Source organism: Miscanthus floridulus, chromosome 2, assembly GCF_019320115.1.
Source record: "Miscanthus floridulus cultivar M001 chromosome 2, ASM1932011v1, whole genome shotgun sequence".
NCBI lineage: Eukaryota > Viridiplantae > Streptophyta > Magnoliopsida > Poales > Poaceae > Miscanthus > Miscanthus floridulus.
Genome location: NC_089581.1, coordinates 146,512,118 through 146,538,260, shown reverse-complemented (window position 1 = coordinate 146,538,260; position 26,143 = coordinate 146,512,118). Strand labels below are relative to the sequence as shown.

Sequence of the window (26,143 nt, the reverse complement as noted above, 5' to 3'; positions counted from 1 at the left end):
AATCTTATTTTTATGCACCAGTAGGAAGCCGTTTCTTCGCAGAGCCTTAGTAGAGTCTGATGAAAAAACTCTCATAGATACCAGATGGTCTATGATAACCTTGTACACAGATGGTTTAGCATCAACACCAACATTCTTTATTTGGCTCCTAAATTCTTACTATTGACATGCAAGACAAGAAATGCATGGAACTATGGAAGGACAACTAATCCCGGTAGGCATGACTTGTTGGCCAACTTCATGGCGGCTTTCATTTTCCATTGACCCTTTGCAAATCCATGCGAAAAGGCATAATTGACCACATATTCAAAGATCCTTCTGACTCCAGAATAACAAAAATTCCTAACTCCAAATTGCTTAGCTGCAAATGAGGTGATGATGGATGACCATTGTTATCCGGTGCAACACCTAATTTAGTACTGGTGCGTCGCTTAACAACGCTCACTACGAAAAATTGAACTAGATGAGAAAAATTACTTCTTCTAATCTTCGGTAGTACTTTGTCATGGTCAAATTACATCTTCTATTTTTCTGGTGTTTGCTCTGTAAATTTTCCTTGAGATTTTATATGCTTGTTGCTTTTGACAGGTTATATGATTGTTGTTGTATTGCTAGATTCTAAACCGTTCTTATTCAACCGATGTAGGAAAAGCATGCTAATTTATGTAGTCGTTACTTTAAAAATACTGTATAGAAAACCCATAAAAAACATAAAAGCTCGCATATGAATTTTAAATAAACTCTCCATGACAAAAGAAGAAAGAAACCAAAGACATATTAGTAAGTAAGATGCATACGAGGAGTATATTAATATTATTATTGTGTTACCAAACACGGTGGTTCCTAAGATGATACATGAAGAATTTCAATCAAAGTATTGCATAGTAAAGAGAAAAAAGAAGAGAAAACAACACAAATAATTACATATTATGTACTGCATCCCTATTTAAATGCTGATTTTTTCTTTTTGCATAAGTTTTTGTTCAAACTCAAATTATAAATGTACATAGATGATTGCATTGTACGGAGTATATCATTGTAACCATTCATATCTTGGTCTGAATTTTCATGCATCGGTTTAGGTGCAGTTTTTTTTCCCCAGGTAAGCGTAAAGCCGTAAACCATGGCTTGACAAAAAAAAAATGACGAAAATGCCAAAGGGCACGAAGCACAGCTCTGTACCTCACGGCCTCACCTTGAGAGTTGAGAGGGTAAACTGGTAACTTAGACAGAGAAAGCGAGGGTTTCTTCGGAGGATTTTTTATCGTTTATTATCCACGGAACACTTCCGGTGCCGGCGGCGACCAATTGTGTGCTCGGGGAGGCGATCGATCTCTCACCATGTCCTCGGAGAAGGAGGCGGCGCTCGCCGCCGTGCCCAACGACAGCCCAACCATGTAAGCACCCTGCCCCTATCCCCGCTCCTTCTGTTGCAAGACCCACTGATTTGTAGTAGAGACCTTAGCAGTACAGTTCGGTGGTAACCGCCCCATCTATCATTTGGAACCTGAGACTTGGGAGATTGTTGATCTGGTAATCCCGAACGTCAGATCGGGATTTGGTTCCCCAGTCTTTAGTAACTCGGGGGGCCTCCGCGTAAGTGGGGATTGCTTAGGTTAGGTCTAGATCCTACTTTATAATCCTGCTTTATAGTGGATATAATAATGGATTATGATAGATTATGCTTCCAAGCATTTGAGACCAGTAGTTTCTCTATGGGAAATTTGGGCTGCTGAATTGGTCAGCTCATACTAACTAACGCGATGCACAAAGAAACCGTCTGAGCTTAATGAATACTGAGATATGGTGCTTGTAATCATTGAGATAAGTTGTTTGGCAATAGCAAGTTTGGGGTTGAAAATGACAAAAAAAAAAAAGTTCAAGTACCTGCATTGTGCACATTGCATATGAAAGACTTCGGGCAAGTGTATTAGTTCCTGATGTTTGTTGCATCTGCAGATTTGACAAGATCATCAAAAAGGAAATACCTTCTACTGTGGCTTACGAGGACGAGAAGGTATTGTGTAGTGTTTTCCTCTATATTCAATTAGGTTGAAAAAAACATTTTATTAGATGATCCGTTGGTTGCTTTGCCTGCAATTATTCCATTATGTGCTTTATGTTTAGGACATGGTACTATGAAAATTAATTTCCTGATAAGTGATAACTGATAAGCATGTGAAATTATGATGCGGGAAATTGTGAGAGGGTTGTTCTCAATAAGTGGTCAAATGCTGTTGGTGACCATATGTTGAATTGATATGCTGGAAAAATGTTAGTACCTATGTGTTATGTGTATGCCAAGTAACCCCTTAAAACTTGTTTCAGGATGCAGTAAGAATATTCTATTATTAGGTGGACTATGTGATGATGTGCGCATCTTTAGATAATTATGATTATTACATTTTGTTAGTGAAACAAAAAACTGGGTGACTGACTGAGCCTTGCTGCTTAGAACTTATAAGGCTCAATGTCTCATTGTCTTGTTTAGTATTTAAGCTGCTTCCGAAATTAGTGAACTTTTACCATTTCAAAGTAGAAAGCATATTATGTAAACGAAAACTGTAATTATCAGATCTGCATATTCTTTTTAAGCTTTATCACTTCTATACAAAATTAGTTTATTTAAATGAGAACAAGGAACCTGGTCTTTTACTGAGTAGCTGTTCTTGTCAATTATCTTGTTACAGGAGTATAGGGATCTGAGTTTCTATGTTGTCAATGGCTACTGTGCAATAGATTTCTAAATTGCAAGGTTCTGAGTGAACTGGGTGCTTGGTTGAATTCTGCTGTTTACTGCTGTGTGAATGGCTAAACCTTCAGCCCAATATGTGGTTCTTCTTCTGCTACAGATTATGAGTATTCGTAATCTCTGAAGTGCATCAATCAGATGTTTTGGTTCCAGGTACTGGCTTTCAGGGACATAAACCCTCAAGCTCCAACGCACATCCTCATCATCCCCAAAGTCAAGGATGGACTAACTGGCCTGTCAAAGGTAGAGTTTACTGCTCATCACTTACACTGTACTGTATAATTGTCTAAAATCTGTAATCCTCAAAAGCCAAAAGAAATACATTTCATCTTGGCCTATTTTCCCACTTCATAGGCTGAAGAGAGGCACGTAGAGATACTTGGCTACCTCCTCTATGTTGCCAAGGTTGTTGCAAAGCAGGAAGGACTTGAAGATGGCTATCGCGTTGTCATCAACGACGGCCCAAGTGGATGTATGTGCAACTGACTGAATGCCCTTAAACCACTCTCTGGCCCTTGTTTGGCAACTTCTGTTCCGTACTAACCACCTGTGGGTTTCTTCGATTGCAGGTCAATCTGTTTACCACATCCACGTTCATCTCCTCGGAGGCAGGCAAATGAACTGGCCTCCGGGCTAATAATATCTTGTGATTGATCAGTCTTCATGGCAAGGATTGCTTCTCCATTTCTCTAGAATAATTCCTGTAATTTCCATAAAAGCTAGTGCGCTGACCTTGTGCTATATTTGTGGAATTACCGGAAGCATGCTGCTGTGATTTATGAACACAAGAAACTTGTACTTGCTATAAAACAAGTTCCTTGTCTACTGGGTTGTGTCTACTATCTGGAATTATCGAGTGTGATAAAGAGTTCCTTGTCTACTGGGCCGGGCTAGAAAACAAAAGCTGGATAGTATTGAGACCCGGCCGTTAGGGAAGATATTTTGCGGTTTTGTGCGGGCTTCCGGAGTTGGATTTGTGGCGAGCTGCCAGGACGGCCGTGGCCAGTCACAGCCTTGCCTCGCTCGCTTTTCGTCCTGAATCCTGATAAGCTTGAAACCGCAGTTCTGATAGCTTGAAACCGCCATGGCCATGGGGCTCCCCGGCCTCCGCTGCCGCCGCCTCCCCGCTCGCGGGTTGCTCCCTCCACTCGGTCCCGCCCTCGCTCGCAGGCCCCTCCCGCGGACCTCGGCTCTCCGATACTCCTCCCTCCAAGCCCAAGGTATTTTCACCCACCTTTTGCTTCATAATCTCATCCGTTTTGGATGTGCTCCTACCTCTCGTCGCCGGAGGTGTCGAATGCCAGGGCAACCAGCACACATCAGCACACCATCGCACATCCATAGTCGGTGGCGGCGCTCCGAGCACGCTCGACGGCTGCGGCTCGACCTCACCGCGCCGGCGCACCGCCCCCCCCTCTGGTCCATCTTTCAACTTCCGTGCTTCCATCCGACCCCTCCGAGCTTCGGCTCCATCTCCGGCCCTCCGCCCCAAGCCCCCAACGCTCTCCTTCAGGTTGCTGCGCGTGCCCAGCAGGCGCCGTGCAGCGGGAGCCGGCAAGCTGCGGCTCCTCAGTCCTCACCGGCCACCGACAGCGCCCGCAGCGCAGCGGCAGTATTTGCGTTCCTCTTTTGCAGCTCAGCAGCGGCAAAAACAACTCGAGCTCGGTTGTTCTTTTAGGGTCAACAGCAGTAACAGTTGCAGTTGGGCAGCTCCGAAGATAGTAGTTTTCATCAGCTCGAGGGTTAAGGTAGCAGTTTTCATCAGCTTGAGGCTCAAGCAGTAGTATACTGCTCCTTTTTTGGTTGGTACAGTACAATTTAGTTTTGTTTACCGGTACAATGTAGCTTGAATAGCAGGTTTGGATATTTTAATGTCATTGCCTAATGTGTTAGCTTGCCTTTGTCGATCTTGTGCATGCTAGAGCTTTGGCCAGCTCCTTCCTTTTGTCGCTCTCATTCTGCCTATCCTGTCATCATAAGACATAAAAGCAGTAGAGGATAGCAGTAGCAGCTCGTGTACTCTGATTTTCATGTTGTTGTTTGTAGCCAAAATTTTGTTGTCTAATTTCGCTCTACATCCTTTCTCGGGCTGGGTCCACCACTGAGTATCGAATGCCGAGCGCTTAGATGATCAGTAGAACTTTCGTGTTTTTTTGGTTGGTATTGATTATTTAACCTGCTGCTAACAGCTGGGGACAGTATTGGGGAGGAGGTCCTGCGCATGTTCCTTGAGGAGAGGCAACTGCATGGCGATTTCGTCACCAAGATCTCTGACATGGTCTGGAGGAGGAATGGCGCCAATGTTGATGCAGCTGAGGCGACCACGGGCAAAGGGAGTGCTGTAGATGTTGCTCAGCCTGAAGACGTGAGTTCTGCCAATCACGATGTCTGTGTTTTCGGCTTCAATAACAGATATTAACCGACCTAATTGGGATATAGGTGCGGGAAGATGCTGTGGACGACGGAATGTTGAGACTAGCAGCAACCAGAGATTGGGTGTCCGGTGACAGCAGCCCTCCTTTAAGCAAGAGGCTTTCTGCGAAGGTGTGACATCCTTGCTGTTCATTGTTTAGGATTGTGAGTATGCTATTGCAACAATAGCTGATGGATTTCATAAAAAAAAAACAATAGCTGATGGAGAATTGGGAATGATTTTGCAAATGATGACAGGATAGGCAGAATGAGAGCGACAAAAGGAAGGAGCTGAATCTTTTGAAATATGAAGCAGTATTATTCCTTTCCAGTGTTCTATTTTTCATTTTCTATGCATTGCTTAAAAGAGTAATTACATGTTCATCTATTGATACCTTGCAGCTCAAGGATGAATTGCTGCTCTTGACCACAGGAATTGGAGCAGCATGTAGTTTATACTGTCTCCTGGTTTTCTCTCTCGAGGTACATCCTCATATCAAAAGAAAGAAACAAGTAAACTAACTCTATATCATAATTAAATGTTTCCGTGTCTAATTTAGAACTCTTGAAGCCAACTGATGTTTACCCCCAAAACAACAGCTCGTTTTTATTGATAATAAAATGCATTACCTAATATGTTTCTGGCTTTCTGCATAACTGGCTGTGCCTGAACTGGGTTGTATGGGCAATTGCCCATAGTTTGTCATTTATGCATTCTGGACCTTGCATCATATTTGTGTTAGTTTTTGAAGCATGGACTCGAGCCAATATAAGGGGATGCACCAAACGTACAACTTGATGTGTGTAATTTTTTTCTTGTATGAAGTGCTCTTTCTCGAATGATTTATTAATGGTCTCATCATTAATTGGACATCCAGACACCTAGCTAAGACCATCAGCTCTGCTTTTACTTTGAAATGATTTGATGTTAATGAACATAAAATAATTTAAGTGTGCCTACATGTGAGTAACTACTGTAACTAAATCATTAATCATCTTATTGAACAGACTGCTGTCAGTTATGCTTTTGGGGTTGGTTTCAGGTAAGCAAGCCCTTCGCAGCTTAGGAGATTTTTACTCATGATGATGTCTGCTGAAGTTTTAACAAGTGCTTCAAGTATTCTGAAACTTGTTGCTCTTCTGCTGAACAGTTGCTTGTATCTTCAACTTCTGTATCGACATGCCGATAACCTATCAAAGGAAGATATTCCAGAAGTTTTTCTTAGGAAGAAAGTGAAGAAGTAGGTTTCAAGATTCCACCTGCAGTCTGTATCCTATCATTCGGTTACTCGCATTCTGGTTGTTTAAATAATTATGCCTATTTATGGAAATGCTAGAATTGGCATTACAAGTGAAGATTTGAAGAATACAATAGAGAAGACATTGGGTGGTGCAGGAGTAGCTCTTTCATCCCCGAGGCTTGTGATTCCTGCCGTGATTTTTGGATTGTCAGCTTTATCAGATCACTTCCAAAATAGCTTTTTCAGTTTTGAGGTGAGAGCACCACTCTGCTACTGTACTAGATCTCATTTAATTGGCAGATTGCCAGATATACCCTCTAGAATATATTCTTCTGCAAACATTTCCTGAAAGACTAGCTCTCTTTATGCAGGTTCTTCCAGGGATGATGGGTTTCCTTGCATACAAGGCTGCAGCTTTGGTTCAAGTCTACAGAGATAACGAGGACCTCCGCTTGATACTCCCTGAGGAAGAGGACGCTGACAGTGACAGCACTTGATGTATACCAATTAGAGATGGCCCCGTTCGCTTTGCTGAAAAAACAAGCCAAAACATTGTTCCGGCTGATTTGTTTTGTTGTGAGAGAAAAATACTGTTCCGGCTGAAAAAAGAAGCTGAAAAGTATAGATTATAAGAGAAGCGGGTTAACCCAGTTGTTGTTAAATACAGAACAGACCAGTTTACAGAGTCATGCTTCAGTTTTGAACAAAACTTCTCTTTAGGATATCCCGAAATTCGTTTGCTTGCCCTTTTGGAGGGGGGGGGGGGGGGGGGGGGGGGGGAAGAGTTGAATACAAAAAATATTAGTAGAACAGCTGAAATATAGATGGAACCCACATTCTTTTGCTCTTGGGAAACCATACAGCACTGTTGCAAGTTCAGTTGGAAGCAAGATTGGCGCAACAAAAGCATGGTAGGAGTACAATGGTTTGCAACAGTAGCTAATCCATTCTGCAAGTTGGAGACTGCATAGAAGAGTTCTTACAAACTAGATGAGTATTCCCAATAGGCCGAAGGGCAGTTACAACTTGAACAACCTATGCCCTGTTTGTTTGGCTGATAAGAAATGACTGAAAATACTGTTGGCTGATTTGTTGTGAGAGAAAAATATTGTTCGTTGACTGAAAAAGTACGGCTTATAAGCCAAGCGAACAGGGGCCAGTGCCAGGACAGCTTGCTACTACTATTTAACATGATTAGAAGTTGGCCGAGTTAGCCCGCCGGAGCCGATTCTTCAGCTCCTGTTGCGGCTCATACTGCACTACCGGCTCCGGTGCCTGCAGCAAGCACAAAACAGTTACCGTATCAGTTTACAATTCCAATGGAGTATATCTATACATATATGCCATCGAAGTATGGGACGAAATCCAGATCTCAAAAGAGCAAATGTCTATGTGAGCTCATCGTTCCCTGAGAAGTAAAAAAGAATACAGTTCCTGAGCACGGAAAGGCATGCAATTTCGATCGCGCTGCATGTGTATAAAGAATGTCTCCAGCGTACCGCTTTGCGAGAAAAAAATCTCTCAAGTTGGTTTTGTGAAGTGAAGCACGGTGCTCCTCAAAGACAGCAGTCAGAGTCAATTTGCAGCAGCTGTGAGAAAAGTGAGCACTCTATTTCTAGGCCAGCCACACCCGTTCTTGAGCATTGCTATGCCAGTATACCAACATAGAGTAGAGCCAACATAGAGGTTATCTGTTCATGAATGCCTGTTTGGTTTGGTCATCTTGTGATTTCTCTAGACAATTATGTCACGGTGTCCCACCCCCAAAGTGCAGGGTAGGATACAGATCTCACCTTTCGGAGAGATTGTCACTTGCAGGGTTATACATACTGTCTTCAGATTGCATGACACTGGGCATAGAAAGGAGCATAAGAATACTATGAAACCCGGCAAAGAAAAGCATTGAAACGCGGTTCGAGATAGATGTGAAGATGGCATTATGTACTGGCACTAGCGGTAATATTTTCACATCAAGCTGAATCCAATCCAATGGGCAAAAAGTAGTATTGCTGCCGGGGAGTACAAACTGATGCCTTGTGTCTGTTCAATGAGCAGACATAAGGCATTGGCAGTTGCATAATAAAACTGTTCTATAACAGGAAGTGGGACAGCAACAGATGATCGTCAACGACCACGATGTCATTGGCAGTGATGGCTCTGTTTGGCCGGTCTATAAGCCGCTGGTGTTGATTTGTATGGTTGATTTGTTGAGAGAAAAAAATATTGTACCATGGATGATAAGGCGGCTTATATTGTCAGTCCAATGCCCACTTGCTCCGCCTATGCATTGGTTGGCTTGGCTGCTGCATAAGAAACACTGGTCGATGGCCGAAAGATGGATAGGAATGGTCGACCATCCAACGCTGACATTTGCAGATGGCCAAGCGAATGATCATTTTAGAATATCTATGGTTCACTTTCCCTCTTTTTTTTCCCCAATTCTCAAAACAGGATGGAAAAGCGAGTTTTTAAGGAGAGGAGAGGAGAGAATTTTCCCCGTACGAGAAGATCTGAAGATGCGCAGAAAAGGCTCGCCTGGGACGGGCTGATTGGACACAAATTTGTGGTCCAGGGCGGCCATCAATCAGGATTCGTGGGACGTCATGTACTGAAACCACTCACAGCAGCAGAGCCAATCACGCGTGGACAGCGGTAAAATGTGCAGTACTTGGCACGTCGCAACACGAAGACCCCCTGTGCCGCTGCGCGCCGGCTCCAAAGGAGAAAGTGTAACGCGAAGCAGCTACGGTTACGCGACCAATGATTGGCCCGACGCCATATCTCGATCGTCACTAGCGTAACCATACCAAGCTGCTGCGACCGTTTCGGCCATGATGGCTCGATGCCAAGCAAGAGAAACAAAAGGGTTTTCTTGTCGTGTATTACACATTTCTTAGCAGCCGTCATTTCTCAGCGCAACAGCAAGGGGAAACACACAAGGTGGCGTTACATGCTGATGCTATTTATTTGGATGAACTTGAGACAAATGTGAAACCAAATGGATATGGATCAAAGCGTGTCACCACGATAATACCAGCTTAACCCTAATACACACGGATGGCGGATTTTGGTGAGTCATGGAGCATTAGGTTTATAATTTAGGGTCTGTTTGGCTGGTATTAAAACCGGCTGAAGCTGTTTTATTGTGAGAAAAAAATACTGTAGATTTAGCTGATAAACCACAAGTGAACAGGCCCCTAGGCTCCGTGCTTGCGCGCTCTAGTTTACTCCATAAACCAAGAATTGACCATGTCCACTTGGAGTGCTACCACAAGTTGTTCCTACGAGCGCTTCAAATGCAAATTTCGACCTAGAAGCATGCAATGGCACTGAAGCTATATTCGTCTCAAATTTAAATTCTGTACTGGATTCGATGGGGGCGCATGGTTTGATTTGTGCATCGGTGCCATACCTTGTGCCTCCGGAGCCGCTCGTTCTCCTCCTCCAGCTGCGATATCTTGTTCTCCAGCTCGTTCGTATACGCCTGCGTTTCAATTCAATGAATCAGAACACCACAAGTTTATAAGTACGTGCCCATTTCATTTCATCTAATATTCTAATGCAGTGGGGGGATTGGGGTTGGCACGCCACCTGCTTCCGCGCGCGCGACCTCGCCGCCGACTCCCGGTTCTTGATCATCCGCTTCTTGCGCCGCTCATTGCACCTCTCCGCCACGCCGCCCTCGCCGGCGGCACGCTTCGCCCCGGCGCCGCCCTCCTGGCCGTCGTGGTACAGCGCGTCCAGCACCGGCCCGGCGCCCGCGGCGAGCGGCCGCGGCACGGGGCGCCCGACTGCGGGGTGGTGGCGGCCCAGCTCCAGCTGCGCCGCCGGGGCCGGGGCCGGCTGGTACAGCTGCTGCGCCCAGCCGCGGGCGCCGAAGCCCGTGTCCGTGTCGGCGGCGGCGTCGGCGGGCGGGCCGCCGCCGCGGGACAGGAAGTCCTCCAGCGTCATCTGGGCCCGCGGGCAGGCCACCGCGGCGCCCTGGATGTCCCGCCACACCTCGTCTGCCGTCTTCCTGCCCGAGCGGAGGAGGTCGTCCAGGTTGACGCCGTGCAGCTGGCCCTCCACCTCGGTGAACGTGAGGCTGCACACCGAGCCCTGACGCGACAGGGCCCCGCCGCCGCCACCGACCCTGCTGCCGTGGGACGACATTGCCTCGGCTCCCATTCACCGACTACCTACTCCTGCATGCGACCATCACACGCGCGCGCGGTCAGCACGCGCTTGTCATCTTGACAAAGATGGAAGCAAGAAGAGAGGGCGATGGCAGGAATCCTAGACGACGGCGCATGGCAAGAACCTGGGAGGGAGGCGCGCAGGCATATATACAAACAAATCGCAGAGGGAGGGAGGCCAGGACTGGAGGAGGAGAAGCGGGAGGCGGGCGTGGGCGCAGCTGCTGATGGCTATAGCTGATAGCTCTGCCTAGCTGGCTTGCTGCTCCTGCTTGCTCCTTTCCCTAGTCGGAGAGGCAGGTGGAAGAAGCGGACTAGCAGAGGGGGGCAAGAATTTTGGATTCCACAATGGGGGCAGACAGGCGATGCCTGGGAAGAAGAATCCAAAAAGGGTGAGGTGGTGGTGCGTGTGACGGTGTGAGGAGCTGAGCTGAGACTCGTGTAGAGGGGGAGTGAGGAGAACTGAAAGCAGGAGAGAGAGAGAGAGAGGGAAAGAATATGTGAAAACTGAAAGGGTACTGAAAAGTGGGTCTGCCTTTCAGCAGGGCGAGGACAGGCACACTATTCACTTGTATTTGGTTTATAAGTTAACTGCGGAACAGTGACCAGTCACCGTGTGGGGCCCCACTTGACCAGTGCCTTCGTTTGGATGTACGGACACAAATCTTGTTGTAGGGAGGGAGCAGGGAGGAAAGGAAATGTGTGATGATTCTTTAACCAGCTCCAGATTCGCTGGCTTTTACAAGAATCGCAGTAATCAGTCATATTTACTAATAAGTTTATAAAAGAAGAGTATCAATATTTATAAAAGAGTATCAAAATATGAATCTATGTTTTCCAAACTTTGTTCTTTAATTTCGCCATTCAATTTTGGTGACATCGACATCGCCTATGCTAACATTTCAGGGAGGGGCTCCGCTATCGATTGCGGTGCCATCGACTATGCCTTCGCCAATGTTTTGACAAGGAGCTTAGCCACCGACTTTGACATCACCAACTATGCCTTTGCTAACCTTCGGCGAGGTGCTTCACCATCGACTACGCCTTCGTCAGCGTTGCAGCAAGGGGCTTTGCCATCGACTTCGGCGTCATCGACTTTGCCTTCGCCTACATTTTGGCGAGGGGTTTCGACAATGATTCCAACATGATTGACAATGACTTCACCAACATATCGACAAGGGGCTCCGCCATCAACTCTGGCATCGTCGACACCGCCTTCGCCAACATTTTGGCACTAGGCTTTGCCACCGACTTTGGCGTCTTAGAATATGCTTTCGTCAACTTTTTGGCAAAGGGCTTCGATTTTGGTATGATCGACTACACCCTTGTCAATGCTTTAGCAAAGGGCTCCACCATCAACTTCGCCCTCAACTTAGAGCGGGAGGACCAGCATCGGCGTCTTCGCCTTCACTATCAATTCGGGGGGGAGGGGGGGGGGTTCACCATCAACGTCTTTAGTTTCACCTTCGCCGTCAATTTGGAGCAAGGGGGTCTAAAAGCCCTAGTTTGGTTTTGGCTAATTGAAGAAACCTAAGTACTAACCTTTGTCATAAGTGTTATGCAAGATAGGGTGGTACACACCAATAAGTGGTGGAGCTAGATGATGGTCATGGTGATGGAGGTGACCAAAAGTGAAGATCATGTGCTCCAACATGGAAAAGAAGAAAGAGAAAAATAAAAACCAAGTGTTGATCAAGGCAAATGATGAGGACATCGCCACACTGGACATACCGACACCATGGTCTTCCCCAAGTTGCAATTCGTTCTCAACTCAGCTGCCACGTCACCCTCGGATTCAGCAGACACGTCGTCACTGTTTCGGTCATAACTTTCTCATACGACATCGAAACGGGCCGTTCTTGGATGCGTTGGAAGGGGACGACGACGTTGTCGTTTTGGATCTGGTCCCAGCTCCAGAAGGTCTGTGGATCATTCTGTGTGACCACGGCAAGGTGCTGCGTCACCTATTTGGGCCAACTTGGCCATGTATCGTGTTGGGCCTTAAGCCCAAGTTGTGGGCGCCCAACCCCTGGCCGTCCCCAACCCTAGGTCGAGTCTTAGACTATAAACACAGCCGCCGCCGCTGCTACACAATTGGGTTTTGTTTAGAGTTTAGTTTTCCATCGAGAAACTGAATCGTTCATTGTAACTGTGGTGACAAATCCTTTTACAGTGATCCAGGGCCTCCGTTCTTGATCTCCTCCACTGTGTCGATTAGTCCTTTGGAACCGAGTTCTTGAACCCTCTATTGATATTCGCGTCATTCATATTTGCAATATCAGATTGCGTGTTTTACCTTCTTGCTTGTGCTCTTCGATTCGCTTGCAGGAAAAGCCTTCTTGGCGAGGTCAATCAAGTTGTGCTTGGTTGATAACCAACGGAGCAGTGGTGTAACGGTTGCAGGGTTTGAATCGCGTCTGATTTGAAGCCGGATCGCCAACGTTGAGATCTCCACAAAATCGAACTTATCGGCTACCTCTCGGAAGATCGGGCCTGTACTCATCAATTGGTATCAGAGATTTCAGGTTTACCGCGAGGTATAATCTCGTTTGCCTTAGATTCATATTTGTTCATTACCTAGAGTCCACAAAAAGCCCAAAAATATTTCAATTTCCGCTGTCCTATCGCCCTTTGTGCCTTTGTAATTTTGTTTCAGATTCGTGTTGTTGAGTTTGTGTCCGTGGTCGAGTCTTGTTGCTGGTTTAGGATTGTGTTCGTGGTCGTAGTTCAATCGCCCGTTGCTGTGATTTTTGTTTTCCGCCGCTATCCCATCCACCGTTCCCAAACAACAAGTCGAAGCCACCACATTACTCGACTTGCCCCGCTAGCCGTCTTGTGTCACTTCTTGCCGCCGCACAAACCCTAGATAGGTTGCCAGCCGCTCTTATTTTGCCTGCATCGCAGCCCTCCTTACCTCATCAGGCGAATACCTACTGCTGTTAGTCATAGTTTCGGGACGCTTTGCCCTAACTGCCGCCGTGTTGTGCCTCCCGGACAACATACCTTGAGATACCTTCGGTAAAACAGGCATAACTTTTCGCTCATTTATCCAAAAAATCTGAAATTTTTTCAGCAGCTTCTTGACACCATTTGGGGCCGACCCAAACTTGGCTTCGCCCTGTTTGGTTTCGTCAAAATTGCCAAAAAAATTCGGGAAAATAAAGAAAAAAATTGTCAAAGTTTTTGCACGCTTTTTAGAGAACGTGCTGAATTTCTGTAGACCACATCCCACCTCAGTTGTAGGTGCCAATTTTTGTGGTTGCATCTTTTGTGATCCTTGTTTAGAGAAAAGTATAAAAAAATAGTGAAAAAAATAAAAAAGTTTGTTTCCTACTAGTGCCTTTTGGAAAAATCTGGAAAAAAATTTAGGAAAAAGGAGAAATCCGGGCTATTTGCTTGTTCTGTGAGTTCTTTCGATCGTCCTTTGTTTTTACCTTGTTGCGCTACGTCTCGACACGTCTTAGCCAACACCTGTGATTTGTACTTTGGATCCGGATTGAACAATCATTAATCTGCATTCGTTAATTGCTAATCCTTGCTGTCATATTGTGTGCCTACCCATAGCTCCACATATTCTTCTGTCAGCACAGTTTCATCTTGCAACTGTTACCCACGCTCCACAACAGATTGCTTCGCCACTTTGGTTTTGCTCCTGTTTGGTGTTGGTAAGAATACAGGCAAGACGGTGGTAAGCCGCTTGTGATTTTGCATTCCACTTTCACCACCATCACCACCACCACCACTTGTTTCTTTTTAGTTGATAGGGATAATACTTTGGTGTTGTCTTTTTCTATCTTCTAACCATGGCAGGAACTCCAACGGACTTCAATGAGCGCGTGTCCAAGGGCGAGCTTGCAACGTTCATGACTGAACAACGCAATCTTATGACCGAGTTGACGCGCAACGTGAACAATCTGGTCACCCGCATTGAACAGCTTGAGCAACGCCCTCCGCCTTATCGTGCTGATGATGAAGATGCGGATGCTTTTGGTGATGAAGATGCGTATGCTGACGGTGGTGCCCGTCGCCGCCTCAACTTCAATCTTCGTGATATGGGAGGTAATAATCATGGTAATAATGATCCTTTTGCTAAAATTAAATTTAGTCTACCTCCTTTTGCTGGTAATGTTGATCCAGAGGCATATTTAGATTGGGAGCTTGCTATTCAACAAAAATTTGATTCTCATAATGTTCCTCCGGAGCATAGAGTTAGACTTGCTACTAGTGAGTTTACTAATTTTGCTTTGTTCTGGTGGAGTGATCTTTGCAATGCCAATAATGCTGCTGCTGTGCCTCAAACTTGGAATGTTTTAAAGCAACGTATGAAATCTTGTTTTGTTCCTCCTTATTACCAACGTGATTTACGTTTGAAACTACAAACTTTAAAACAAGGTGATAAAGGAGTAGAAGCATACTATCAAGAATTGCTTATTGGTTTAGCACGTTGTGGTATAAATGAAGATGATGATGATGCTAGTGCTAGATTTTTTGGTGGTTTAAACCATGATATACAGAACATACTTGATTACAAAGAATGGCGTAATTTTTCCCAATTATATCATCTTGCTATTAAGGCAAAACGAGAAGTACAGGGACGCAAACAACACCAGCCTTTCAGGTCTACCAATGGGAGGAATTTTTAGCAGCGTTCCGAGCCGGAGACGCCCAAGCTTCCTATTGCACCACAGCCATCTACACCTCCATTTCCTTCCGGGGTAAGTAAATTGTCTAATGTGCAGTTTCCACAGCTGAAGAAAGGTGGAACTCCGGGTGCTTCTACTAGCTCCTCCTCGTCCAGCTCTAAAATCATTTGCCACCGATGCAAAGGCATGGGACATGTCATGAAGGAGTGCCCCAGTCGTCGTGCTTTCATTGCTACTGAGGATGGATATGTAAGTGCTAGTGATGTTGAAGATGATTTAGCCCTTGCTGCTAACATTGATGCAGATCCCACCGAGGGCGATCAAGACAAGGAGGCCATCACCATTGACTCCGTGGCTGCTGCCGCGGACTACCCTAGCCTTCTTGTGTAGCGTGTGTTGAGTACACGTGTGGGACATGAAGAAGAGATGAAGATCCAACACCACAATTTGTTCCACATGTATCTCATTGTGCAGGGTTGTCGTGTTCTCACTATCATTGATAGCGGGAGTTGCAACAACTTGGTGAGTTCAGATTTGGTTGACAAGCTTGGCTTGACCACACAACAACATTCGTATCCATATAAACTTCAATGGTTCAATAATAGTGGTAAGACTAAGGTAACTAAATCAGCACGCATTAGCTTTTTCACAGGCTCTTATCATGATACTGCTGATTTTGATGTTGTTCCTATGCAAGCTTGTTCCATTTTGTTAGGTCGACCATGGGAATTTGATAATGATGCTTTACACCATGATAGAACTAATACATACACTATCATACATAAGGACAAGAAAATTACATTGCTGCCTTTGTCTCCTACGGATATTATTAAACATGCTAATGAGATTAAAAATAAACCTCCAGTAGACATTGTTAAAGATAATGGGATTAAGTTAAAAGGAGGTGCTTTTCTTGCTACAACTTCTGCTACTGCTGAGTTATGTGATAATCTTGATGCACCATGTTATACTATGTTTTGTCAACCTTTTATGTCTGGTGCATTGCCTGCTGTCACTAACCTTTTGCAGGAGTTCGCTGATGATGGGATGGAGTCGAGGACGACTCCAATTCTAGAAGGAGGGGATGATGAGGACATCGCCAAGATGTAGTTGAGGACGACTCCAATTCAAGAAGGGGAGGATGATGAGGACATCGCCACACTGGACATACTGACACCATGGTCTTCCCCAAGTTGCAATTCGTTCCCAACTCAGCTGCCACGTCACCCTCGGATTCAGCAGACACGTCGTCACTGTTTCGGTCATAACTTTCTCATACGACATTGAAACGGGCCATTCTTGGATGCGTTGGAAAGGGGACGACGACGCCGTCGTTTTGGATCTGGTCCCAGCTCCAGAAGGTCTGTGGATCATTCTGTGTGACCACGGCAAGGTGCTGCGTCACCTATTTGGGCCAACTTGGCCATGTATCGTGTTGGGCCTTAAGCCCAAGTTGTGGGCGCCCAACCCCTAGCCGTCCCCAACCCTAGGTCGAATCTTAGACTATAAACACAGCCGCCGCCGCTGCTACACAATTGGGTTTTGTTTAGAGTTTAGTTTTCCATCGAGAAACTGAATCGTTCATTGTAACTGTGGTGACAAATCCTTTTACAGTGATCCAGGGCCCCCGTTCTTGATCTCCTCCACTGTGTCGATTAGTCCTTTGGAACTGAGTTCTTGAACCCTCTATTGATATTTGCGTCATTCATATTTGCAATATCAGATTACGTGTTTTACCTTCTTGCTTGTGCTCTTCGATTCGCTTGTAGGAAAAGCCTTCTTAGCGAGGTCAATCAAGTTGTGCTTGGTTGATAACTAACGGTGCAGTGGTATAACGGTTGTAGGGTTCGAATCGCGTCTGATTTGAAGCCGGATTGCCAACGTCGAGATCTCCACACAATTGAACTTATCGGCTACCTCTCGGAAGATCGGGCTTGTACTCATCAGCAAAGGTATCAAATAGGCTTTTGTTTTGTCACTCAAGACACCATAGAGGGTGTGAGTGCATTTAGGATCGATAGCCATACTATTAAGAGGGGAAAATCTTGGCTAAGCGGTTATCGAGTGCCACTAGGTGAAGTGATTCATGCATATGCATTAGGACCTAGTGTACTAACATTTAACCCTTGAAAAATGCTAACACACATGCACATGGGTTATACACTTTGTGGTTAGTAACTTGGAAGCAATGATGAAGTGGTTGAAGAGATAGAAAAAGAAAAGGAAGAGATTGTCTAGGACCGGACCCTGGCTATGGTAGGACCGGACCCTGATAGGGTGAGTCCAGTCTGGAGCCCTAACCCTAGGCTGAGGGAGAACAGTTAGGACCAAACCCAGCGTCTTGATGCGACTGGACCCGCACGTGGGATTCTAGGTGTGCTCAAGTATGGGTGTTGAGGCGACGTGGCAGGCGGAGAGGGACTAGACCCTAGAGCTGAGTCCGGTCAAGGTGGCTGGACCCAGTCTGAGGGGTCTGGGAGCTCTCGGTGCAATTTTTGTTGAGATCGGACCCTAGAGTCTTGGAGCGATCGAACCTGACGTAGGTGAGTCTGGTCATATCTTCTTAGCGCGTAGGCATGAACATTGGTGAGGACCAGACCCTGGCATGCGTCCGATCATTAGGACTAGACTCGGTCCAGTTATAAAAATGCACGTGAGAACCTTTCTAGAATTGTTTGGACCCTATGTCCATGAAGCGATCGGGCCCTAGGGTCTAGGTCTGGTCCAAGGATTTGAAATGCGTCTGGTTAAGTGACCGTTGAGATCTAACGTGCGAGATTCAAAGGCGGGACACATGGATAGCATCAGTGGACCGGACCTACCAATCGGACTCTAGACAGAGTCCGGTCAGTGTGCCTGGTGATGTCTATGAGTGCCTAATGGCTATTTGAGCCAAGGAGGCTCTATAAATAGACTTGAGCCGGTTCTACCTCACTCTCTTCTATATTTTCATCAGTGATACATCCTTGTGAGCTTAAGAAAACACCTCCCACTCATATCCTCCATTGATTCATCATCATAGTGAGATTGGGAGTGATCCAAAGTGCATTTGCTTGAGTGATTGCATCTAGTGGCACTTGGAGATCATTGTGGCTGTGGTTTTCTTGTTACTCTTGGTGGTTGTCGCCACCTAGACGGTTTGGAGCAGTGTAGGAGCATTAGCATGAGTTGGTGATTGTTCATGGCCATCTCCTGATGATTTGTGTGGATTCTTGACCTTCTCCCAGTGAAGAGCCAAAAGATACTCTAGTAAATTGCTCATGTCATTGAGTTACCCTCACTTGTAGGTAGGTTCTTGCGGTGCCCAAGTGTTGGGCTAGGTTTGTGAAACACCTATTAGCCACCAAACCACCAAGTGTGTAGTCGACACAATGGGGATTAGCGTGCTAGCAAGCACGTGAACCTCGAGAGAAAAATTGTGTGTCCCTTGTCTCATTGGATATCGCTCGATATTCATTTGGTATTCATATTGTGATTGATTGACTCTTGCCATAGACAGTATAATCACCTTACCTCTCTCTTGCATTACTTTGTTTCATACTTGTAGCTTGAGTAGAGGTAACTTGCTAGTTGTGTAGTTAGTTGTTTAGCTTGGTGGTGAGCTCAACTAGAGTAGAATAGCAACTTAGCCTTGTTGGTGTGCTTAGAGATTATAAAGAACTAGAATTATGGTATAGGTGGCTTGCAACCCTTGTAGAGCTAGACAAAATTGTATTTTGCCATTTAGGTTCCTAACCATTTGCTTTAGTGAATTTGTAGAGAATTTTTATAGGCTATTCAACCCTTCTCTAGCCATTTAGTACCTTTTAGGGTCGCCAATGGTGACAACAACCACACCTACGTCGTCTACTCCAACCACACCAAAGAATTTCTCACAAGCTCCATCCAAGAGGGACTGGCAAGGAGCATAGAAAGACACAAGACTTGCCTGGCGCCCGTGAGTGAAAGCTTGAAGATGTGTCGTGGTCGTCTACAACTACATCGCTTACATCAACAACATCAATGGCCTTTGCCATCAATTGGAGCGGGGGAGGGATCGCCATCTATGACAACAACCACGCCTATGTCATCTACTTTAAGTACAAGAAAGAACTTCTCACAAACACTAGCCAAGAGGGGCTAGCGAGGAGCGCATTGGACAAGCGATCCATCAGAAGATGCAAGACTTGCTTGGCGCCCATGAGCAAAAGCTTGAAGACATGTCATGATTGTCTACAACTACCTCGCCTACATCGACTACTACATCATTTGCCTTTGCCGTGAATTAGAGTGGGTGTCACCATATATGACATCTGTGGCAACAACCACGCCTACGTCGTCTAGTTCATCAAGCACGCGAAAAGAATTTCTCACAAGTACCAGCAAGAGGGCTAGTGTGGAGTGCATTGGACAATCAATTCTTCTAATGACGCAAGACTTGCCTACTGCCCATGAGTGAAAGCTTGAAGACATGTCATGATTGTCTACAACCACGTTGCCTACATCGACTGCATTGGTTGCTTCGATGAAGGCTTAGTTACACAGAGAAGCCACCAGGGATTCAAGGCTAGGCAAAGGAGCAAGCTACCAGAGGCAAAGTCTCCAAGGTTCGAGCAGAGTTTCGCTGAAGATAAAAGCATCTCTTGAAGATCTCTATATAGACAAGTTTTCCCATAGGATTTTTGGGATGAAGTTTTTAGTGAGGCACACATGTACGAGTTGCAAACGGTGATCCTCACAGTCGGGGGGGCTGAGTTATAATTGGGCCACACTTAGTTGTATTCAGCTATTGGGTTTGTACATCTGATCAAAACCAAATAGCTTGGGGGCTACTGTTGGGGGTGTATTATATGTTTAGGAACCCATTAGCTATGTTTAGTGTCCAATTATATAGCCTAGGGGCTTGGTTGATAATATTTATGGCCGATTTATAGCCCTTAGAGGCTCTTTTGTAAATAGAAGCCCCAACAAGGGAAATAATAAAAACACTCTTCTCACCTCCCTATAAAAGGGGGAGAGAGGGAAGGTGGAGGGAGACTTTGGCCTATCTCTCATTTTCTCTCTTCCTCTCACTCTACTCTTACCTCCCATTATTTGGTCCTAGACCACCAGGCCAAAAGGTTTCTTTGTCTTTTATCACTCACAACCGTTTGGTGGAGATTTGAAGAACTCAATTCTTTGTCACGCTCATTCGAGTTAGAGTAGCATGTCAAAGTATGATGTAGATTTTGATTCCAAAATGAATTAGAAAGTGAAGCATTTTCAAGGCCTGTCACTCCCACAAGTGTCCATACAAGTTAGAGTAGAGTGTGCCAGACATAACGTTGACTCTTATCTTAAACTGAATTGAAACACATAACATGGTAATGATAAAATCTTTTGAACTTTAAGTATGAGGACTTGGAGCGCCAGATGACTAAGTATGAGGAGGGATGAGGAGAGGCTTAAGGTGGAGGTGAAGGTGGAGGAAATGAAGGAAGTTAGCAAGTTGGGTTATCAAATCATGAGCAGAGGGGTAGTTGTACAGGGCGGCGGTGTAGTAGTAGTCATAGGGGTCATACTTGTACTTGTAGGGGTCATAGCCGAAGAACCATCAGGATGCCATTGCTGTTGCTGCCTCAAGCTTTCTTGCTTTGGTGTCTATGTTTGGAGATATGTTGTGAAATTGTGATGGGAACCGGCATCAATGTGCCCGTGTTTATATGGATATTGAGGACAAGGATAGAGGTGGGATTTGTGGTGTCTTACGAAGGTTGTGCAGCGTTGTGTAGCCTGGGAACGGAATCGCATCAGAATGCACTAGGGCAGCCAAGCTTTCGATTGAAAGCAGCAACTACAATGATTCAGCAATCTACTATTGTACTCAATGGGAATGTGGGCGTCTATGCAAGCGTAGGTCTCGTATCAGTGTATCACGTTCTTAGTACTAGGACGAGCGATGCTATATTAAAGGTGGGCCGGGGCGCAGTATGATGCACTAGGCTCTCCTCGTTGTAATCGGTTCTCCATTCCATTCTGAAATCAAAGTGTACGTACCTAGTTGGATTGAGAAATAGTACTGCAACAAGCTTTGCTGTAGAACGGGTGCTGCGACGCCATGCTATGTAGGCTATTGGAGGTAATTCATTTCCTTAGCCTCGTATTTCTAGAGTTTCCAAAAGTTTCTACCATTGTGTCAAAAACTAAGAAATGTTCACATAGTAGTACTAAGTTTTTTGGTACATGAGAGTTCTGGAGTCCTCTAGCTATATGCACCATGTGCATATATGTGTCACTAAAATTGTCAATGTATAGTACACCATATAAACTCTAGTATCAAATAAGAAATTTTTAGATGAGAGTTTTGGAGTCCTCTAGCTACATAGGACACCATATAAACTCTAGTATCAAGTGAGAAATTTTCTTTAAGGCCATTTTCAGTGCAGGGTTTCATTACACATTTACCGATAGTACCACATCATTTAAGAATATTTGAGTTAGTGAACGAAACAAGGTCTCAACGCAAAGTTTTATTTTATGGTTTCATAGGCTAACATATCAGTTATATCTTACATCTAAGTGACTAGTGGTAGTTGATGAAACTTGTGGAGATGAAACACATTTCCTCTCAATGGGAGTTTCACCCAGTTTCCAATGTGTTAGAAATAGTTAGCACCAATTTCATCCCCATAAAACTCTTCTCATCTCTCTTCTCTTAATACGTTGCCATGCCGCCATATTTCCTGACGTGGCACTTCATTTAACGAGAATGAAACTTCCATGAAACTCGTACTGAGAATGGCCTAATAGATATGACAATGGTTTGTTGTTCTCATTATAGTTCACAAATAGGCAAACATAATAGCCAATAATCTCAATGAAGATACAACACACTAGCATTCTCATCCATCAATGCTTGTATGTGGTGTGTTTGTGTGTATGCGCGCCTGTCAGTAATAACTTAAAACATCAAAGGATATGTCGATAAATATTAAACATAAGATAAGACCTAATATATTCAAAACTAGTTCTAGAATCTCGGCTCTTACATTTTGTGAAAGCCCGCTAAATGGGCCAAGCTGGGCCGGTCTGATGGGCTGGTGAAAGGTCCTTGTTTGGTTTTGTTAATTGAGTGACAACCTAGGTGGACTAATTGTGTTTATGTGAGATACACAGGTAATTAGTCCATAGGTACATGTGTGTGAGCAACATATGCCATGAAGGTGAAAATGGCTTGGAGATGTTGCAAAGCTCACACATGTGTTGATGAAGGAGCTTATTGCACATGAGATATGACATTGAGTCTTGTGATCAAGGTGGAGAAGATCAAGACATAACTTGGCTTGATGGATCGATTGTCCAGGGCAACAAGGGCCGCCACAAACTCTCCCCGCCCTGGGAAGGGCCCTACGTCATCGCGGAAGTACTTCGCCTGGGTGCCTATAGGTTGAAAACCATCAACGGCGAGGTCTTCACCAACGCCTGGAACATTGAGGAGCTATATCATTTTTCCCTTAAATAAACGCATGTTTCTTCCTTATCAGTTTTTGTCATTATGAAACCTCGATCCTTAGTGACATCCGACCCCTGCAAATTGTGAGGGGTCAGACCTCACTCAGGAGCTAACATGAATAATACAAGTACGCTTGCAAAAACTTCCTATGTTGTAGTTGCAAACATTCTCTAAGTTTTCCGTTCTTCTCGTAAAATGTCCTAAGGACTAAGATTTCAGGAACAAATTCTAAATATAACTGGTAGGACTGCGGGAGATCCACGCACCAGAGGCTGCGACCTCTTTGCTCACTAGCGTGATTAGAATTAATTCACCCACACTCCTAGTTTCTTACAACTTAAACCATGGGACGGGTCGGAGGGCACGAAAACCTTTTTTACAGAAAGAGGAAAGGCCGTTTGCTGTAACAAAAGATGAAAATTTGTTCATTTTTGCACAAATTCGCCACTTACAAAGTGATTTCATTACAAAAAGGACTAATATACTTGTAAATTTAGAGGACTGTTTACTCGGGGGCTCCCCCACAAATTTATTCAATTACAGTCTCTGCCTAGCTTTACTACAACTACTGCTGTGGTTGCTGCGCCATGCTCTCCATCGGCAACGCCCGGGGCATGTACACAGGCCAGTGCATCCACTATGGCCGCCGCACCATGCTCTCCATTGGTGGCATCCTACCACTTCGCGGGGTCCTCAAAGGCGCCATCACCTGTAGTGTCGAGCTCCACGCAGGCAAATGCAGGGACTATGACATCGTCGTCAGCCGTAACCCCGACAGCAACGCCTCCGCTAGGGCATCCAGGGACTACGCCATTGTCGTTAGCCGCAACCCTGACAATGGCGTCAGGGCAGGAAACGCCTCCCGCCAAAGGAGGGACACAGCGAACGACAGCAAAGTCGACAACATACGGCGCCCTCCAGCGCTCCTTCTCCTTCAGCAGCAGTGATGCCTCAGCAAGGGCAGCTCGCACCATCTCATCTATGTTGGATGACCTCTGGCTCGACATCACGCTCCAGATTCACGAGCAGATCTATGAGTTTTCTCTCCCCCTGGCATCACCCTCTCTTACTTAGGAATCGAGGCATTTGGTGGAAAGGAATGAGGAAAAGGGGTGGCGGCTCAGAGGTTGGCAAGGAGGTGGGATGAAAACTCTTCCCCCCTATTTAAAGAAGGGGCTCAGCAGCTGAGGAAAGGCGAAAGGTTTGGCCAAAAAGATCTCTGCCTTCCCCCTATTCAATACAAATGCGAAATCAATGCCGACAGGAATCTAAGGTGATGCGCCAGAAACGACGAGACGCGCTCTGATTGACGGGACGTCGCCTGGTAAGCCAGAATGTCACCTGGGCATGGCCCACCACTAACGCGCCCCGGACACAAGAGCCAGGGCACACTCACCTATAGGCAACTCTCTGCTTCCCCAGGTAGGACTAGGGATGATCCAACAATGGAACCTCCATCCGAAGGGAGGCCCAATGGGCCCCCTTGGGTCGATCGGTCAGCCCAGGCAAAGCAACGAACAATGAATGACCGACCGTAAGATAAGCACCCTTGTTTATTTACTTTGAGTATTGAATTCTTTGCGGAGCTTCCGACCTCAGCAACGGTAAGGACACGAACATCGCTCAGGGGAAGGCCGAGGGTGCATGTTTGTTTAAACACCCTCTTAGTCCGATCCCTCCTTTATTTTGATTAAAATTATACATTCAAACATTACATATGCAAAACGTTGCATCCCAATGCTTCGTGTCGCATCACGAAACGACCATCGCCTCATTCGATATAGGTGGCAGCAGGCTGAGGTTCGAAGGCTGGCCCACAAAGGGCTCGAGGCCACCTCATGCTAAACAGAGCCAGGGAGAAATAACTGAGACAAGCCCTAGCGGCCCTACCCGACCTCGCTCAGAAGCGGACATGGACGTTTCAACCTTTTCTCATTCGATTCTAACCCCAAGCTAAACCCACAGAGTCTCCATCGAGGAGAGGCCATTAGGCCGCCTGAGCCTATCGAACGGCTCGAGCATCTACCGGGAGGCAGGTTAAGAAGTTGTGGAGTGCCACCAGAAGGCTATGCCGACCCCATCAGCAAATGATGGACCTAGATTCCACACGAACGTACCTGTTAGCGAGCTCATTGAGCACGATACTCGAGCCATCGAGGCAAGTGTCGCTTACTCAACCCCTCCGATTGCGAAAATCGAGGACGGGGTAACATGCAAATTACGACCGACCCCTATCAGACCCTGACAAGGCCCAAGGGCTCAAGCTGCTCAATACAGGGACACAGGTTTGAAGGCCCTCCCTTGTCAAGCCCATAGAATCCCATTTGGGGAGTTCTGTTGGAAGGCAGGGCGGGGAATAGTGCGACGCCATCCAAGGACTTCGCCGACCCTGTCACAAAAACCATGGAATGGGATTCCATCTGAACATTTCGGTCTCTAGTAACACCCGACCCAGCAAATGTAGGGGGTTGGACCTTACTTGGGGGCTGGTTAAGGTATGGCTACCTCCCTTCCTCTTTTCAAAACAATCATTACATCAGATTCCCTCCTCGTGTCAAGACCAGTGGCAAGATTCAGGGGAACAGATTGGTAAGACCACAAAAACCAAACGACCAGACGGCTACGGGAAGAAGGTGAAATCTAACAAAACAAAATTACGAAGCAAAATCACGAAATTGCTTCCAGACTCAAAAGAATCGACACTTGTTCACATATTACATATAAAACTTGTTCATTCGACTGACTACTTCCGCGAAGGGAGAACCGCTTCTTTCAATCTGTCCGCCAGGTCCCGCGTAAGAGGTGTCATCGCCTTCTCCATCTCGTCCAGCTCAGGATCTTCATAAATAGGCGTGAAGCCTTGACTCATCACCTTCAAATTGATCTCCTGATCATAATGAGAATGGGCGACAGCAAAGGCTTGGGTGATCCCGGCACAAAAGGCATCTTCCTCAAGTTGGCCCACCCGCGCCGTGATACCTGCGGCATGAGCCGTGAGAGTGCTGGTCTCCACTGGCTCCACCACCTTCAGGGCATCAAGGACCACCCCGACCGTAGCTTGTAGAAGATCATGCTCATCGCTCTCAGCCTGAAGGGTCCTTCGCACATGGGCAAGTTCCTTTTCCAGCTTGACAGAGACATTCTCGACGCTCAACCTTCGGCTCACCGTGTCACCAAGATCTACCCGGAGGGAGCAGACCACCTCGACGTCCTAATCCGCCTTCTGCTGAAGGGCCATGGCCCTACTCTTGGCCTTTCGCCTGAGATCCCGCTCCATCTCTAGCTCCTTCAGGACCTTGACAGCCCGCTTACTAGCCTAGGCATCCTTCTCGAGCAGCTCATCCCACTCCTTTAGAATCTTGGCGGCCTCTTCCTCTTCTAGCTTCACCCTCGCCGATAGGTCCGCGAACATCCCATGGATCTCCTCCGCGTCCCGATGCATCTCGGCC

General features: G+C 46.0%; 3 protein-coding genes across 5 annotated transcripts; 2 read left to right on the top strand and 1 right to left on the bottom strand.

The window, feature by feature from the left end:
* The first annotated feature begins 1,235 nt into the window (after positions 1–1,235).
* On the top strand, positions 1,236–3,577 carry LOC136532233 (14 kDa zinc-binding protein-like). Its single transcript, XM_066524840.1, has 5 exons — positions 1,236–1,397; positions 1,960–2,017; positions 2,906–2,995; positions 3,107–3,224; positions 3,322–3,577. The coding sequence occupies exons 1-5, from the start codon at positions 1,342–1,344 to the stop codon at positions 3,387–3,389; spliced, it is 390 nt and encodes a 129-aa protein (XP_066380937.1). The 5' UTR covers positions 1,236–1,341; the 3' UTR covers positions 3,390–3,577.
* A 113-nt stretch (positions 3,578–3,690) lies between these two features.
* Positions 3,691–7,094, top strand: LOC136532219 (uncharacterized). Of its 2 annotated transcripts, none has more exons than XM_066524824.1 (9): positions 3,691–3,972; positions 4,942–5,117; positions 5,192–5,296; positions 5,423–5,479; positions 5,567–5,647; positions 6,173–6,207; positions 6,316–6,405; positions 6,502–6,658; positions 6,777–7,094. In XM_066524824.1, the coding sequence occupies exons 1-9, from the start codon at positions 3,837–3,839 to the stop codon at positions 6,900–6,902; spliced, it is 963 nt and encodes a 320-aa protein (XP_066380921.1). In that variant the 5' UTR covers positions 3,691–3,836; the 3' UTR covers positions 6,903–7,094. The 2 variants fall into 2 exon arrangements, with proteins under 2 accessions (XP_066380921.1, XP_066380929.1); XM_066524832.1 differs by lacking the exon at positions 3,691–3,972 and adding an exon at positions 3,985–4,500.
* Positions 7,095–7,197: 103 nt separating this feature from the next.
* LOC136540001 (ABSCISIC ACID-INSENSITIVE 5-like protein 3) lies at positions 7,198–11,061 on the bottom strand. 2 transcript variants are annotated; one of them, XM_066531990.1, is made up of 4 exons: positions 10,706–10,720; positions 9,997–10,589; positions 9,818–9,889; positions 7,198–7,680 (listed from the first exon to the last, which is right to left on the bottom strand). In XM_066531990.1, the coding sequence occupies exons 2-4, from the start codon at positions 10,570–10,572 to the stop codon at positions 7,600–7,602; spliced, it is 729 nt and encodes a 242-aa protein (XP_066388087.1). In that variant the 5' UTR covers positions 10,573–10,589; positions 10,706–10,720; the 3' UTR covers positions 7,198–7,599. The 2 variants fall into 2 exon arrangements, with proteins under 2 accessions (XP_066388087.1, XP_066388086.1); XM_066531989.1 differs by having other exon boundaries at positions 9,997–11,061.
* Between the last annotated feature and the right edge of the window lie 15,082 nt (positions 11,062–26,143).